The following is a 17,796-nucleotide window of genomic DNA, read 5'->3' as shown; positions in this document are numbered from 1 at the left end:
CAGGCTTTGGAAAACAAGAGACTGAGAGAGAGTCTCCTTCTCCAGATTCTTTTCAATCTTCGTCTGCACATTAGAAATGAGAGATGAAGAATGAACAACTTGCTCTCCACAAATGATAATGGGAGAGTCACTTTTGGCATTGGAAGTGAACGTATTTTCCGCCCAATCAATGAGAGGGTTATGCTCACGAAACCATCGAATGCCCAAAAGCATATCCCCAAAAGCATATCACATCCTGAAAGAGGAGAGACTACAATTTTTTTGCGGAAGGACGCTTGTTGAACAGTGAACAAAACATCAAGGCACTCGTGCGTGATGAGAGAGTCCATACCGGAGAGAAGCCTGAAACCTCGAAAGGAGATGCCTTGCTAATCTCGAAGAGGGCTCTTTCGACAAGAGTCACTATTCAAATCATGTATACTGCCTGGGTCAAACAATATGACAAAACGTTGACCCTTCACATGACCATAACACTTAATGAGAGACTCATCAACGGGAGGATAATGAAAAACTTGCGGTTCTGTGGGTTCTTTAGATTCATTAGAGTCAAGTTTAGGACATATTCTTTTTATGTGACCCTTGATGTAACAATGAAAACAACGACCTTCCTTAGAATAAATGCTTTGTTCTTCCGACGTGATGTATCCTCCTAAAATTCCTTGTTCTGCCTTTTCATCTGGAGTGAGCTTAGGTTTAGCAATTGTGTTTGCTTTACCCTTAGGTTCATTTGGAGAGTTCTTTTCTGAGAGACTAGAGGAAGATTGGTTAGAAGAGTTACCATTCTTACCGTTCCGAGAAGTTTGAGTGGTGCTTGGAGAAGTCTTGTTTTCCTTAGGCTTTCCCTTGTTGTGCTTCATCTCCTGTGCGAGAGCAATCACTACCGCCTTGTTGAGATCGATTGGGTCGAGGACTTCGACATCAAACCTGATATAGTCGTTCAACCCGAAAATGAAAGCCTCCTTGTGCTCATCATCCGAATTGCGTAATTGGGTGCCGAGCTTCAAAACACGATTAGAGAAAAACATAACTGGCATACCATTTTGCTTGAGACTGCGTCAATCGTCTTTCAACCGTGCTAGGTACTGTGGTGGCATAAACCGCGCCTTGAGCTTGTCTTGAAAGCCGGCCCAATTGAAGGAAAGGGACATGCCTTCCTCGGCTTCCTCTAGGTGCGCGGTCAAGTGTGCTTCTTGCCATGCGTGGTACCAATTAATGGCATCACCGGCAAGGTACATAGCTGTCGTCAAAACCTTGCTATTTCTTGTCTTCTTAGTTGTCGAAAAATAAGAATTAAATTGATGCAACCAAGAATGAATAATTGTAGCATCCATCTTACCATCATACTTACTGAACGTGATCTTCTCTATGACGGGGTTGTTGGAGTCCGAGTCTCGGCTTGCGCCACTTGATGAACTACCGACATCTTTCGCCGGCTCGGGTTTCGAGGTGAGAACCTGTCGGACCAACTCTTGCATGCGTAGGTCTCTCTGTACCTCACGCTCTGCCTCCAAGGTCGCTCGTCTTTCTTCGCGTTCGCGATCCAATTCGGCTTTTCTTTCTTTGTGCTCACGCTCTATGGCTGCCATTCTTTCTTTGCGTGCTTCACGCTCGCACTCCAAAGCAACGCAATTCGCTTCTTGTTGTAACATCATGTCCATCATCGACTTGATCAAAGCCTCCATAGGATTTGGTACAATCCTTGGCGTAGATGGGGAAGGGGGAGGGTCGGAAAAACCTCCTGGTGGGGAAAATTCTTCTTCACCTTCTTCATGCTCATCACCTTCATGCAAAGTATCCATTCCACTTCGGGTGATGACCATACGCTAAGATATGTGGTTCTTAAGTTCGCGAGGAACTTGGGTTCTTGTGGGTCTTGGGTTCTTGGGTTCTTGAGGTTCTTGAGTTCTTGAGGGTCCTGAGGGTCTTGAGGTTCTTCTTTCGCTTGCAATCTATGTTATAGAAGGATCTTCTCTTACCCGCGCTCTCCTCTTTCCCGCGTGCGCACCCCTTGGAAGCCTTACGCTCACACCAAGGTTACTTTTTCCCACCTCACGTTGATTGACCGGCCGCTAAGTGCACGGTCTGCTCTCAATGAGTGAAAAGAGAAACAAGGGGAGGCTAGACAAGCCCTTCTTTCTTGGGTTTCCTGTCACTTCAAAAACACGATTAAGAATCGACACGCCCAAGAGAAACTTGGGTTACGTGCGACCGCAACAAGCAAAAAAAAAAATCTTGTGATTCTTTCCTTGAGTGATACAGAACATTGCCAAAGCCCTGATACCAATGTAAGGTGCAACAGAAGTGAATGTTGAACTTTGCTCAAGATGAGTGCTCCAAACTGTGCTAAAGGTTCCTTTTACTTACGGAAGGGAGAGCCTTCCCTTCCATTAGTGAGAGAGTGCAAATGATCACAAACAAAGTGGATAAACACTGTGAATGAAGGTATTGAGACTGAGAGATAGAGAGAGAAGAATACGACACCAGAATGTTGTCAAACCCTCCTCCGAAGGCCCCACTCTCTATCGTGAGAGCGGTCTATTATTGACTGCACAAATCTCTGCAATGCTTTGGACTGGCCAACGATGTCAATGACGATGAGGACGACGACGAGACGGGCTGAAATATGAAAACGCTAATGGCTGAAATCTGCAAATCTTTATATGCTGAATTCTGACTCTATGTCAATGACGACGGCAATGACATGCAACGACGACGAGCTCAAAACGCCAATGCTGAAATCTGTGTTTTCCGGGCTGAAACTGTAAACGCTCGTTGATCTAATCGTGCGGTGAGGATCTGCTCTGCGGGAAGGTGAGATCTGCGAGGTTCGAGACTTCTACTACGGTGTCTTGGTGCTGAAAATTGAAAACACTGATGTTTCTGTGTGTTTTGTCACGAAGGATCTGCAAAACGCTGAGTGGTCCTGCTGATCCAAAAACGCTAGGGCTGATTCTGTGCTGACGCAAAAACGCTAGGGGGTCTGCTGTGTCTTGCTGTCGCCGGGCTGATTTGCAATGCAAAAACACCAGGGCTTGCTGTTGATGAAAAACGCTAGGTTGGTCTTTGGCTGAAAACGTTGTGTTGACTACCAGGGGGGGGCTTGCTAAGAAGGTGTCTGTTGAACCTTGGTTCCTGTCACCTCTTCTACTTGGATTTGCTAGCGCTAGCGTTTCTTATATAGTGCCCGACTCAAATTGCCCTACCCAGTTTCCCAACAAAAGTCACCTAAAAATAATAAGTGAAAATCGGCTAAAATAGGGAAAATAGGTCTATGCACTGTAAAAATGCTCCGATGGGTTCTGACTGAAAATTGATGATCGTTCTGTCAGCAACCAGAGGATATGCATCTACTCTAAGTGTCTGGACATGCACGGTCTGCGAACAGACTCACAAGAGTGCCAGAACACTTCCTAATCTAGGCTAACTGAATTGAACTGAACCCATGTCATGAAGTAGCTTGTCCACGTACACATAGGGTTAGATGTGCACCATCCGTTGCAAATTATCTTGCGGATGCATCTACGAAATTCGCGCGAAAGTGCTTCATTGAATTTCATATTTTCTTCCTTAGAGAGGGTTCAAGAGTGGAGCCACCTTTGAAAGAGTGAACCAATACCTGTTCACGTAATCCGCGACTCGCTCGTGCTCCTATCAAGCAAACCGATCCCAATCTTCTTTGATGCCTTCCTCGAAACATAGAGGAAAACAACATTTGTCGGAAAATTCATCCTTGAATTGAATCCAAAACTTGTTTTGAATTCCTAGCAGAGGTTGGATATACCACCAAGCACTCGCAGTCCCTTGAGATAATTCATCTCATGCATCACCTTTGGCACTTTTGACAAATTGTCATTCGAAACAACGACTTCAAGTTGTCTAATGAACGCGGTAACTTTCGGGGCATCTTTCCTTTCGTCAAAAGTATCAAACTTGACTGACAGAGCATTGCTCTTAGTAACCTCCTACAGGTTTGTACCACTGACAGAGCAAATTGAGAAGTATTGTTGTGGGTTGCCTAGAGGGCTTCAAGATTACTGTAGAAAGAACTCAGCTTATGGAAGTTGCCAACACTAGTCTTGCCTTGTTGAAGGGAAAGGACAGTGCCTTTTCGAGCAACGTGAAAGGGGGGCAGGAAAAGAAAAATTCAGCAAAGAAGCCCTTTGTGAAAACGGCTCTTGAAGCGTCACAGGGGTCAGAAAAGGTCAACAAGGATAAGGACTCAGCCAGGACTTCTGGAGCGCACTCAAAGAAACAAAAAAGAAAGCCTTTTGTGTGTAAGTTACTCGAGGAAAAGGTCTTGATGGCTGAGAATAAATGCTTTATATGCGAGCAACATAGTCACTTTGCTACAAGGTGGAAAGGTACGGAGTGTACGGTACGTAATCAGTACGTAAGGTACGTATTTCTGTACGGATCGGCCTTTAAGGTACGTGACCAGTACGTAACATTTGTAACAACAAAAAGAATAGTGACTTTAGCCCTTTTCAGCCTATACATACTAGGAACTACATAGAGTCTAGACATAGATACTACTTCAAACATCCATTAGATACTGCTTCAATCTGGTTCCTAAAAACAATCTCAACGGCTGTGTAGCGCACAACAACGTTTTCTTCATCAAGTAGCCATCCCGAATGGAATATCCCGCTACTACCTCCCCATTCTGTATTCGATTGAATACGTCTAAAATCTAGATACTAATGGCAAGACGTCCCTAAAAAAAAATAAAAACAAAAAAACAAAAAAAAAATTGTGGGAAAATTTTATTATAAAAATTTAAAAAATAAAAAAATAAAAAAGTACACTGCCTATCCGTATGTACGAAACCGTACCGTACGGCTGTACCGTACTATACGGATCCGTATGTACGTATGAATGCAACCTTGCTTTGCTACAGATTGTCCACAAAGGAAAGACCAGCTGACTCAGATGATCGAGAGGACAAGAAAGGAAAGAAGCCCAAACCCACAGCAGGTTTAGTGCCAGACATGGTGGGTGACAGGCGAAGCACGGATACCAACGAGTTATGCAAAGCATGGGGTAAAGTCAGAGACGTGACGGCACTTACTTTCTTTGATCCAAGTGCCAAAGCGAACTTTATCTCATCAGAGTTAGCTATGAAGCTCGGCATTAGAGCTGAAGGGATGGGGTACACAACAGAGGCAAGGTTGGCATGTCCTGGCCACTCAGAGTGTGTTACTCCCATCATTGGAAAGCTGCCTCTGCATATTCAATCGTATGTGTACACAAAAGATATACCTTCATAAGTTCAGAATAGTCTGAACTCGCGAATTATAAGAGGGAATAAAGCACTCGTAAAACTATAAAAGCAAGGGACACAAGAAAAGAAAACAAAAACAAAAACAAACAAACAAAGAAACTAAATCGCTTAGTTTGCTACGAAACAAAACTAGATAAAACAAAACATTATTAACTTAAGGCATATGTAAAATAAGTTGACGCAACTTACTTGGCTTAAAGAGTTTTATATCATGCCATTGGAAGGGTGTGCTGCGCTACCCGGAATCCCGTGGATGTTCATGATACATGGCGTGCTGGATGTCTTCGGCAAAATGATCACCCTTCAGTACAGAGGCAAAACTCATATTTTGGATGTAAAGCTCAAGGGAGAGTTTATTCCTATTGTATCTGCTTCGACTATCACTTCTGTAATTAAAAATCATCTTTTTGAGTACTTGATTTTTGCACGTGATGTTTTAGATAATTGTCAGTCAAATTTATATGTGTTAGATAAACAAAGGTAACATTTTTGCAAGAGTTTAATGACTTTTTTTATGTTTCATTACCGTCACAATTGCCGCCGGAGAGGCCTGAGGACCATACGATAGATTTGGTGCCATGGTGTAGCCCACCAAACAGACCTCCCTACAACGGCTCATTAGAAAGAGATTATGGGCGAGGTTGAGAAGCTGTTAGAGAAGGGGCTGATTCAGCCTAGTTCTTCATCTTTTTGCTCCCCAGTGCTCCTAGTGCAGAAGAAGGATGGCTCTTGGCGCATCTGTATTGACTACCGTACGTTGAGTAAGAATACCATTAAACACAGGTTTCCTATCCCAAGGATTGATGATATTCTTGACCGTTTAGAGGGTGCTGCAATTTTCAGTAGGATAGTGCACAAGACTACGTTTAGGACGACATTTGGTCTCTGAGTTTCTAGTGATGCCATTTGGTCTTACAAATGCTCCTGCTACGTTTAATAGGATGATGGACAGGATTTTCCGCTCGCATCAAAAGTTTGTTGGCACATTCTTTGATGACATGATAGTCTATTCGAAGAATGAAGAGGAGCATAGGCGTCACTTGACCATTGTCTTCGAAGAGCTGCACAGCCACAGGTTACTTGTCAATCCTAAGAAAAGTGAATTCTTCTTGGAAGAGATCCACTTTCTTGGCCACAAAGTGTCAAAGGATGGTGTCCGAATGGATCCTGCAAAGGTTGAAGCTATTAAGACATGGCCAGACTTGATGTGAGGTGCAACAGAAGTGATGAGTGCTCCGAACTGTGCTCAAGGGTTCCTTTTACTTACGGAAGGGAGAGCCTTCCGTTCCTTTAGTGAGAGAGTGCAATGGATACAAACAAAGTGAACGAACACTGTGAATGAAGGTGCATGAGACTGAGAGATAGAGAGAGAAGAGAATACGATACCAGAATGTTGTCAAACCCTCCTCCCAAGGCCCCACTCTCTATGGCAAGAGAGGTCTACTTATGATTGCACAAATCTCTACAATGCTTGGACTCGACAACGATGAGGACGACGACGAGACAGGCTGAAATCTGAAATCTCTAATGGTTGGAATCTGCAAATCTTTATATGTTGACTATGTCGGTGACGACGTCGATGGCGATGATGCGACGATGACGACGGGCTGAAACTGTAAACCTTGCGGAAACTGACCGTGCGGCGAGGAACTACTACGAGAAGATGAGATCTGCGAGGTTCGGGGCTTCTTTTGCAAGTGCTAAAGGCTAAAAACTGAAAACGCTGGTGGTTCTTGAGGTTCCGTCGCGGAGAATCTGCAAAACGCTGGGGCTGATCTGCAAACCAAAAACGCTAGGGCTGATTTGAAGTCTTCTTGCAAAAACGCTAGGGCTTTTGCTGGTTCTACTGTTGTCGGATGTCTTGCAAATGCAAAACGCTAGGCTAATCTGTGGTTCTACTATCGCCGGGAATCTACAAGTGTAAAAACGCTGGCTGATCTGGGTTCTTGATGCAATACGCTAGCCTCGCTGCTGTTTAGCAAAAACGCTAGGCCTTGCTGGGGGTTCATGCTGAGAAGGTGCCTGTTGAACCGAAGCTCCTGCTACCTCTTCTGCCAGAAAGTGCTAGCTTTGGTTTGCTTATATACAAACTTAGCCAAATTGCCCTACCTACTTTCCAACAAAAGTCACTTAAAAATAATAAGTGAAAAATGTCAAAAATAGGGAAAATAGGTCTATGCACTGTAAAAATGCTACTGATGGGATCTGACTGGAATCTGATGGTCATGCTGTGTGCAACCAGAGGATATGCATCTAATCTAAGTGTCTGGACATGCACGGTCTACGAACAGACTCACAAAAGTGCCTAAACACTTCCTATTCTAGACTGACTTGACTGAACTGGACCCTGATCATGTTGTAGCTTGTCCACGGACACATAGGGTTGGATGTGTCACGTCACATCCCCTCCTTTTCAAAGTGAGGTACTGGTACCGAACTGTATGGCGTCGAGGGAGATCGCCAATAGCATCCGGAATCTTGGAAGGGACTCTTCGCCGGCCCACTCTGATGTGTGGGTTGTGTGTTACTTGAACTTCATAAAGGTCTGCAACGCTTGCTTCTTTTGGCCGCGTTGAAAGCGACACAAAGTCTTTTGTGGCTCCTTCAATGCTTCAACTTCGTCTAGAGTCACGCTTCTTTCTTCTTCAAGAATCTCCATGGCTGAAAATTCTTGAAACCGCTTCCAACACAAAACCATGAACATACCTATTCCATGTAAAGTGACTGGAAAAAATCTTGTCTTCCTAAAAGACTGTGCATACAATGTAGATGAACAAAGAGACGGAGTGCCAAACCGTTCACCACACACACGCAAACAATGAGATCGAATCTTTCTCTTCTGATCTAAAGCAATCAATTGTGGCAATTCACAACGGAAATGCCCATGCTTGATGCTCATACTTTCATGTGCTCTTTCTACGATTGTGTCATGCCAAGGAATAGACATGGAATGTGACTTCCTTGAATACATACTTTTCAGCTTTTCATGAACAATCCGCATACAGTCGTGCTCATTCATGAGTGAAACGTGCTCAACGTACAATATGTCATGCCTAGGAAAAGGGATCGCATAAAGACGCTCAATATAATACATGCAACGATCACGAATGAAGCACTCGTACAATGCGTGCTGACTAATCATACGAACACATAGTACTTCCTGTGAGGGTGCTTGAGACCTAGGCTCGACAGCCAAGATCGCTTCTTCTTGAGAGGGTTCTTGGGACCTAAGCTCGAGAGCCAAGATCGGTTCTTCCTGAGGGGGTTCTTCGGACCTTGACTCGAGAGCCAAGATCGGTTCTTCGTGGTTGATCGAATCTGCAATGAGGTTAGCTTCACTAGAAACAGTATCAACTACCCCATCATTCTTGTGATCAATCACATCGTGGACATACAAATCATTATGCTCGTAAGAAATCACATCTTGATCATCATGCAAATCATCATGCTTGTGAGAAATCACATCTTGATCATCATGCAAATTATCATGCTTGTTATTCAAATCATCATGCAAATCTTGTGTATCATGCTTTGGAGAAGAAGAGACTGAGAGAGTCTCCTTTTCCCGAATCTCTTGCATTGGTGCCTGCACTTGAGAAAAGAGTCGCAACAACTCTTGCATGTGTCGCGCTTGCTCATGCTCACGCTCTATGGCTGCCTTTCTTTCTGCTTCTCTTTCTACTTTTCTTTCTGCGTGTCTGCGATCAAATTATGTCATTCTTTCTACTCTTCTTGCTTCGCATTCTAACTTCCTAACCATAAACATCTGCTTCAACTCCTCCATAAGAGTTAGTGCAATCCTTGGCGTAGGTGGGGAAGAGGGAGGGTCGGAAAAACCTCATGGTGGGGAAAATTCTTCTTCGCCTCTCTCATGCTCATCACCTCTAAGCGAAGTATCCATTCCGCTTCGAGTGATGACCATCCACTGAAGTCGTGGGTTCTTGTGGTCTTGGGTTCTTAAGTTCACGAGGAACTTGGGTTCTTGCGGGCCTTGTTCTTGAGGTTCTTGAGTCCTTGAGGTTCTTGAGCTTCTTCTTTCGCTTGCAATCTGTGTTAGAGAAGGATCTTCTCTTCACCCAACTTCTGCTCTTTTCCGCGGGCACACCCCTTGGCGGTCTTGCACTCACACCAAGGTTGCTTTTTCCCACCTCACGTCAATTGGCCGGCCACTAAGTGCACGGTCTGTTCTCAATAAGTGAAAAGAGGCACAAGGGGAGGTTGCACAAGCCCTTCTTTCTTGGGATTCCTATCACTTTTCAAAAACACGATTAGGAATCGACACACCGAAGTGAACTTGGGTTCGTGCAACCTCAACAAGCAAAAAAAAAAAATGTGATTCTTTCCTTGAGTGATACAGAACACTGTTCTGATACCAATGTAAGGTGCAGCGGAAGTGAATGTTTGAACTTTGCTCAAGATGAGTGCTCCGAACTGTGCTCAAGGGTTCCTTTTACTTACGGAAGGGAGAGCCTTCCGTTCCTTTAGTGAGAGAGTGCAATGGACACAAACAAGTAGATGAACACTGTGAATGAAGGTGCATGAGACTGAGAGATAGAGAGAGAAGAGAATACGAGACCAGAATGTTGTCAAACCCTCCTCCGAAGCCCCATTCTCTATGGCAAGAGCGGTCTACTTATGATTGCACAAATCTCTACAATGCTTGGACTTGCCGACGATGTCAACGACGATGAGGACGACGACGAGACGGGCTGAAATTTGAAATCTCTAATGGCTGAAATCTGCAAATCTTTATCTGCTGAATTCCGACTCTATGTCGGTGACAATGTCGATGGCGACGATGCGACGACGACGCACTGAAAACGCAGATGCTGAAATCTGCGTTTTCCGGGCTGAAACTGTAAACCTTGGAGAAACTGACCGTGCGGCAAGGAACTGCTGCGGGAAGGTGAGATCTGCGAGGTTCGGGGCTTCTTCTACAAGTGCTAAAGGCTGAAAACTGAAAACGCTGGTGGTTCTTAAGATTCCGTCGCGGAGAATCTGCAAAACGCCGGGGCTGATCTGCAAACCAAAAACGCTAGGGCTTTTGCTGGTTCTGCTGTTGCCAGATGTCTTGCAAATGCAAAACGCTAGGCTGATCTGTGGTTCTACTATCGCCGGGAATCTGCTAGTGCAAAAACGCAGGCTGATCTGGGTTCTTGATGCAAAACGCTAGCCTCGCTGCTGTGTAGCAAAAACGCTAGGCCTTGCTGGGGTTCCTACTGAGAAGGTGCATGTTGAATCGAAGCTCCTGCTACCTCTTCTGCCAGAAAGTGCTAGCTCTGGTTTGCTTATATACAAACTTAACAAAATTGCCCTACCTACTTTCCAACAAAAGTCACTTAAAAATAATAAGTGAAAAATGTCAAAAATAGGGAAAATAGGTCTATGCACTGTAAAAATGCTACTGATGGGATCTGACTGGAATCTGATGGTCATGTTGTGTGCAACCAAAGGATATGCATCTAATCTAAGTGGCTGGACATGCACGGTCTGCGAACAGACTCATAAAAGTGCCATATCACTTCCTATTCTAGACTGACTTGACTGAACTGAACCTTGATCATGCTGTAGCTTGTCCACAGACACATGGGTTGGATGTGTCACGTGACACTTGAAGACTATGCACGATGTCCGAACCTTCTTGGGGTTGTGCTCATACTACAAAAGGTTTATTAGGAATTTTGCAAAGATAGCTTCGCCTCTTCACGCTTTGCAAAAGAAAGAGGTCACTTTCATATGGACCCAAAAAGAGATTTCAGCTTTCAGTCTCTTAAAGAAAAAGTTGACTTCAGATCCCTTGATTGTGGTCCAATGTGACGTGTGTGGCAATAGCATCGGAGCAGTGCTAATGCAAGATGGTCGGGTGGTAGCTTACGAGAGCAGAATCTTGCGAGGGCCAGGAAAGACTATGCAAACGTATGAAAGAGCTATTGGCCGCCATTCATGCGCTATCTAGTTGGAAGCACTACCTGTTAGGTGTTGATTTTGTTGTCCAAACAGATCATCAGACCTTGCGATACTTCTTGACACAGTCAAAGTTATCCGAAAAGCATATGCGATGGGCAAACATTCTTTCTATGTTCCACTTCCAGATTATGCACGTGGAAGGCAAGAAGAATGTTGTGGCTAATGCGTTATCAAGGAAGCCACAAATTTCAGTTGTGTCAATTACTTACCATCATGAGCTTGATGACATAAAGGAACAGTATGCTATTGATGATTTTGCAAGGATCTTTGAACAGCTGCAAAATGGGCAACATCATCAACACTACCTCCTCACAGACGGTTTTATGATGATGCAGGGCAAACTTTGTGTCACTAGACCATTGCAACATAAGGTCATGGTAGAAAGTCATGTCCCACTGTATGCAAGACATCGTGGTATTGATGCGATAGTTAAAGCGGTAGAGACATTCTTTTATTGGCCTACTTTGAGGAGAGACGTGGATGCCTTTGTGCAAGCATGCGTAATTTGCCAAAAGGTCAAGTTTGACTTGCAAAAGGCACCAGGATTATTACATCCACTACCGATTCCGGATAAGCCATGGGAAAGTATTGTTATGGATTTTATCTTTGATCTTCCGAGAACGTCGACAGGTTTTGGAGAGGATTATTTGAGAACATGGACACTACGCTCAAGTTCTCGTCTTCGTTTCAACCACAAATTGATGGACAGTCAGAAGAGGCTAATTCTACTGTCTTGGATCTGTTGAAATGTTGTGTCAGATAATAAGGGGCAGTGGGAACAGTATTTGCCTACACTTGAGTATGCGTATAACAATACACTGCATTCGTCCACAGGCAAGGCACCTTTTTAGATTGTTGAAGGTGGGAAAAAGGTTCCTCCCACTTTGCATACAAAGCACAAGATCTTTGAGGCAGATCTATATGTTGAGAACATGGATAAAATGTATAAGAAAATCAAAGCTGCCTTGGAGAAGACTCAGGCAAAGCAGAAAGGGCTGTTGATCGTCACCGTCGTGAATTACTGTTTTCACTTGGTGATTGGGTACTTTCACGATTTGAAAAGGCAAGGTTAAAGAAGATGAAGGGCAAGGAAAGGTTATTTTCGAAGCTCAGCATGCATTACTATGGGCCTTCTCAAGTGCTTGATAAGATCAGCGAAGTTGCTTATAGACTGAAATTGCCTCACACTTGGAAGATTCATAATGCGTTTCACGTGAGTCTTCTAAGACCCTTTGTGGGTGATGTGCCAGAAGATACGCCACAAGAAGATCGGCCAAAAGTCGATGAATATGATGAGATCTTGGTACCTGAACAGATTTTAGCACATAAAGAAAGAAAAGTTAAGGGACAAGTTGCAAGATGCTATGTGGTGAAGTTCAAGAAACATCCACCTATGGATGCAAAGTGGATGGAAGAGCATGAACTGTCACAGTCACCAAATGTATTGCAGCTTTACCTTGAGGCCTTTGGGTTACAACCTACCTATGCCCCAACCCAATGTGTTCAAAGGAGGGGTAATGATGGAGCTAGTACATCAAATGTACATATGGATTCAGTGCAATAGAAGTGTGCATTGCTCTTCAAGTGGTAAAGGTATTATGCTCACTTCTATCATAGATGGATATGACAAAAGTATGAAGGCCTCATTAAGTCATTTGTATCTATGTGTTATGACCTTTCTTGCGGGTACATGCGATGATAAAAACGTGCTAACAACACAAGATCACCAATGGCATGTATATATGGTATGCAATCGAGGACATTTGCAATTTCAAGAGGGGCGTATGGCCACGAGGACATGGCAACAGCTAATTACTGTCACAAAGACGTGACAAATGCTAACCTTAGATGTGTTAAAGTTTACGCATCTCAAGTGAACAGCCTCCATTGTATACACATTCATTTATTTCATTGCCAAGGTTGATTGGTTCAGGAGACTCTCTCTCTCTCTCTCTCTCTCTCTCTCTCTCTCTCTCTCTCTCTCTCTCGTGCTCACTCCCCTTGGTCTCTACGCTTCCGCATCGCCGACTTTGACATGGTATCAAAGCGGGCGGCTTGAAGCCCTTGGCATGGAGGAGCAGCCTGGAGCAAAGAGAAGAAGGAATTTTATTTAACACTAGCGCCTGGTGGCATTTCTATGGGCCTAGCCTCCTTGCGAGCGTATCGAAACGCTCCCTAGCAGCAGGCAGGCAGCGCGTTGTTCCCCTAGGCGGCACCTACCATCGGAGGTACAGCGGATCCCTCCCCTTGCGTTTTAGAACGCATGCAGAGTTAGGCCTTGTGGAGCGACGGCGCCTCGCCAGTTTCGCTTGTGCGACGAGGGCCATTGCACCTGGTGTTTTGAAACGCAGGTGGCCCAGTACCTCAGCAACACTTAGGAGACCCCAGCATTTTGAGCTAAATGCACGAGTGGAAGGCAGCTCTCAGAGAGGGAAAGGTCGCGTGGCTTGGGCAAGCAAACTGAAGAGAGGGATTGCAAAGGGTGCGGAGCAACTTGGGAGTAGCAGAGGAGTGGTTCGTGTGGCTTAAGAATTACTTCCAGCTTGGGATCTTTTGCGGGCTATTGGAGTGCGAAAAGGTAAGAGATACCAAGTTTAGCAACTTCATCATGGCATTCTCTTGCTCAAGACCCGACAACAACGACCAAAAGCAACAAAAAGCTATGGATAATGGATCATCAACCATCCATTTAACGGCCTATGCAACGGCACAGTTCTCAAGAAACCCAACGCATTGTTTGACTCGAGTTCGTGAAGTCATAAGCAAATGGAGGAGTTCGCTAGAGGACAACGGTAAAGGTCAGTTGGACAAGGATGGAAATACAAGTACTTAGTTAGCTGCCTCGGTACCCGAGAGGTACGACCACAGTCATGATTGTGATTCGACGCTTTGTTTGGCTCGAGAGTTTGAAGCCAAAGGCAAAAGTAGGAACTCACATGAAGACAAGGACAAAGGAAAGCTGGACAGAGATTACGGTAATAAAGATTTGACAAAGGAGATCGGCATGGCACTCGTGGCGGTGGCCACAGTGGCCTCGACGTCAGATTTCTAGTTAAATAATAGGTGTCACCACTAGCTTCAGCCAGAGAGAGGCTTGTGAGTGGTAGAGAGGGGCAAGCAATGCTCCCTATAATTAATTTGGACCCTTGTGTTGGACACGCCCCCCCCCCCCCCCCGTTATCTCGTCTCAATCCCGAATCAACTTCAGATTTATTTCCTTTCTCCTTAGTGTTTTAGTGTTAGTTCTTTGTACTTTGTAATTTCCGTACTCAGACATGATATCAGATTCACCAATTGTAACTTTTTGGTCTCATAGGTCATTTTGGCCTTTCGAAGACGTCGATATAACATTTCATTTCATTTCTCTCTCTCTCCCCCTTTCCAGTACTCTCTTCAGGCACCCTTGATGACTCTTACACGAGCGGAGAATACTAGACTCATTCGTCAGAACCTGATCCAGGTGGATACCACAAGGACATGAAGATGGCCTTCTATAGAGAGCATCTTCTCCACCTCACAGGAGATGGGTTTGTGATTCGCGACCCAGCTACATGGACACACATACGTCTCACGATTTGCGGTGTGCCATTGGTCAGATACGCACATCCTCACATCAGCTAGAGATTGAGACTGGTAGATTTAGAGAGATACCAGCAGACAACAGGATATGCCGCTTATGCAAGCTAGAGCCATAGACAAAGCTACATTGCATGTCATTGCACAGTGTACTATGAGATACGGGGCCGTTTCCAATACTTATTCACAGAGGGTTTCGGTCCTTTCTCTAGGTTCATGAGTTATGAGGATCAAAGATGTCTTGGGCTATATCTACTTGAGTTACACAGATATAGAGACACTTTTTTGGTGAGAGATAGAGAAAGACAGTCCGAGAGACAGATTACAGATTTCTTTTCACTAGATATAAGACAACCAGAGGAGCAGCCATCACTGCAGAGCTCGGCCCACAATCATTCGACCACTACCGGCACTCTCGTCGACCGAGCATTGGAGCTACAGAGATCCAGACGGCCATGATTGAGGAGAGGGGCTACACACATCGACGGAGACTACAGCAGAGGATTTGAGCCATACTCTCTCGACATCCAGAGTGCAAATGAGGATGGATTCTAGTAGTAATATCTTTGTTCTAGTTCTTTTGTACCCAGACATGGTATTTGTAACAGATTGGTCTCATAGGTCGTTTTGGCCTTTTGAAGACGTTAATATAAAATTTCATTTCATTTCATTTCTCACCCAAGTGTGGTAGATTGGTTATGCCATTTCCCTCTTGAATAACAGGTCTTGAGTTCAACTCTCCTCATCGAATAGATCTTTAAGGTCTCTTGAGATAGTTTCCTACAACGTTAAAATTCTCTCTCTCTCTCTCTCTCTCTCTCTCTCTCTCTCTCTCTCTCTCTCTCTCTCTCTCTCTCTCTCTCTCTCTCTCAAAGTTAAGTGATTTTGAAGTTTCTATTCATGTTGCTATTGATTTCTCGCTTGGAGTGTCCAAGCCTGCTACATGTTTCACTTGATCAGAGAAACTTAGTGATCTGGCTTCTTGAACTAATACTTCCCCAACTACTATATCGCTAGCACAATGATGAAATCAAAGGGTTGGTTGAAGTCCGGTAGCTGTAGGCAACATGCAGTGGTGACATACTGTTTAAGTTTATCAAACCTTTCTTAACGTTGCGGCTCCCAACTAATCTTCACTCCTTCCTTTAGAAAGTCGGTTTTCACCTATCTGATCCTATCGAAATACGTTTCACAATGACCATGCCTAGAAACAAGAGTCGTACAAGGCTATCTGACTCCCCTTATGTCACCCACGATATCTGACTCCCCTTATGTCACCCACGACTAGTTAATGCCAAAAATGGGAATAGGAAGGGTCAGGCCAAAAGAATTAAAGTAATCAGACAAACACCAAGCACCATCCAAGACCGGGCAAACCAACAAAGATGCCCTCTCTTCCTAGATCTAGGCAAAATACCCCCAAGGGATGGCCATTCGAGAAACACCGATCAAATACCCACGACACAAGAAAATAACTAGAAAGCCAAGATCAATCCTAGAATGGACACTAAATCAAAGGCGCCTGCCCCAATATGGGATAGTATCCACCTGAGTGGGTGGCCAACCCTATAACTAAGGGCCTCTATGCTTAATACACACCCCCCATAGTGCTCCCCCAAGAGAGGCTCCAACACGCCCAAGTGATGCCTGGTCCTAATCAGGAAAAATCCCGTACCAAGGATTAGGCCGACATCCCTCTTGGTATTAGGTCAGAGGAAAGAGTGTTCTTGTTTCGTATTTTATTGCGGCTATGTGGTCTTGTCACGGGTTTATTATCATACTTCAGAGATTGTTTAAAGGTCGTCTCGCAAACATTATCTTCAACAAAATTGTTGAGGAAAGGAATCACTGATGACAAGTTAGAAATCAACGAGGCAATGTAACATAGTAGACATCTAGATGGACACTTGTTGCATTGTCCACTAGGCAGGATCCGATCCTTTAGGTGTGGAGAGGTTAACAAGGACACTTATGTAGTCTGATTACGTCGTCAACTTTCTTGGACTCTTGTCCCCCATAACGCAATATCTTGCAATCAAAGGAGTTTACCTCAATGCCGTTCCTTATGCTTGCTTTATGTGCTTGTATGGCTTCTAGCATGTCGCGTATAGACAAGATGGCCCTTGGCCACGGTTATCATATGAGAAGAATTATAACACATTGTTAAGAAAAAGCACTGCTTGATTTTTTCAATAAAATCGTGCAAATCGTGTGTACCTGAGCCACAAGGAGCTTCTGTAGCTGAAGCTTCTTTTCCACAACCTTCTTGTATCCTGCACACGTTCTGGCTGGTGAGGTGAATCTTAACTTGACAGACTCCGAAGCTCATGAAGTAGCTTCACTTACTCATATCAACAGTCATCCGATAGGGGTGATCTGTGCCATCCGTTCCCACAGGCCTACTGGCGCCTGCAGACCGTGGGCGCATTGTCGCGGGGGCAGGATTACCAGAAGCTGACCTCCCTTTTCGTGTGTTGTGTCGGCGGAGACTCGGCTTCGTGTTCAGGTCGTTCTATAGTCAATGCCTCCCTTTTTTGGCAAAGGCTTCGAGTTACCTTCTCTTTTTCTGGCTAAAATTTTTATGGAAAAATTACCAAAATGCCCCTCTAATTTGTGGAAATTCCCAAAATACCCCTCAAATTTTCAAAAATTCCCAAAATACCCTTGTATCTATTTTGGTTGGATTATTCAAGCTTTTTCGATCTTTATTCTTTTTTGACAATCGACATCCGTTTTTGAGTGCTTAGCATGTAATTTGTCACAAATTACCTAACGAAAAATTATATCTAAAAATAATAAAGCAATTCATCTCCAAAGCCTACATAACCTCAAATTCTAGTTTTAGTATCTTGTATTGATAGACAATCAGTCTTATGATGAAAGGTACAAATTTTTTATCTTTGGAGAAATTTAATCTCACAACTAGGGTACTTTGAGAATTTTGGAAAATTGGAGGGGCATTTTGGGAATTT

At 44.2% G+C, this 17,796-nt stretch overlaps 1 protein-coding gene across 1 annotated transcript in view; it reads right to left on the bottom strand.

Annotated features, from left to right (window-relative positions):
- Positions 1 to 17,345, bottom strand: part of LOC147441852 (jagunal-like protein) — a 30,585-nt gene extending 13,240 nt beyond the window's left edge. The window contains exons 1-2 of the mRNA XM_086528248.1: positions 17,171 to 17,345; positions 17,042 to 17,097 (exon numbers count right to left, since the gene is read on the bottom strand). Coding sequence (XP_086384374.1) covers positions 17,042 to 17,097; positions 17,171 to 17,252 — 138 coding nt within the window. The 5' untranslated portion in view covers positions 17,253 to 17,345. The remainder of the gene's footprint in view (positions 1 to 17,041; positions 17,098 to 17,170) is intronic.
- Between the last annotated feature and the right edge of the window lie 451 nt (positions 17,346 to 17,796).

This window comes from Adiantum capillus-veneris, chromosome 14 (genome assembly GCF_014529385.1).
Source record: "Adiantum capillus-veneris isolate H3 chromosome 14, ASM1452938v2, whole genome shotgun sequence".
NCBI lineage: Eukaryota > Viridiplantae > Streptophyta > Polypodiopsida > Polypodiales > Pteridaceae > Adiantum > Adiantum capillus-veneris.
The sequence above is the reverse complement of the archived record's forward strand: the minus strand, read 5'-3'. Positions and strand labels throughout refer to the sequence as shown.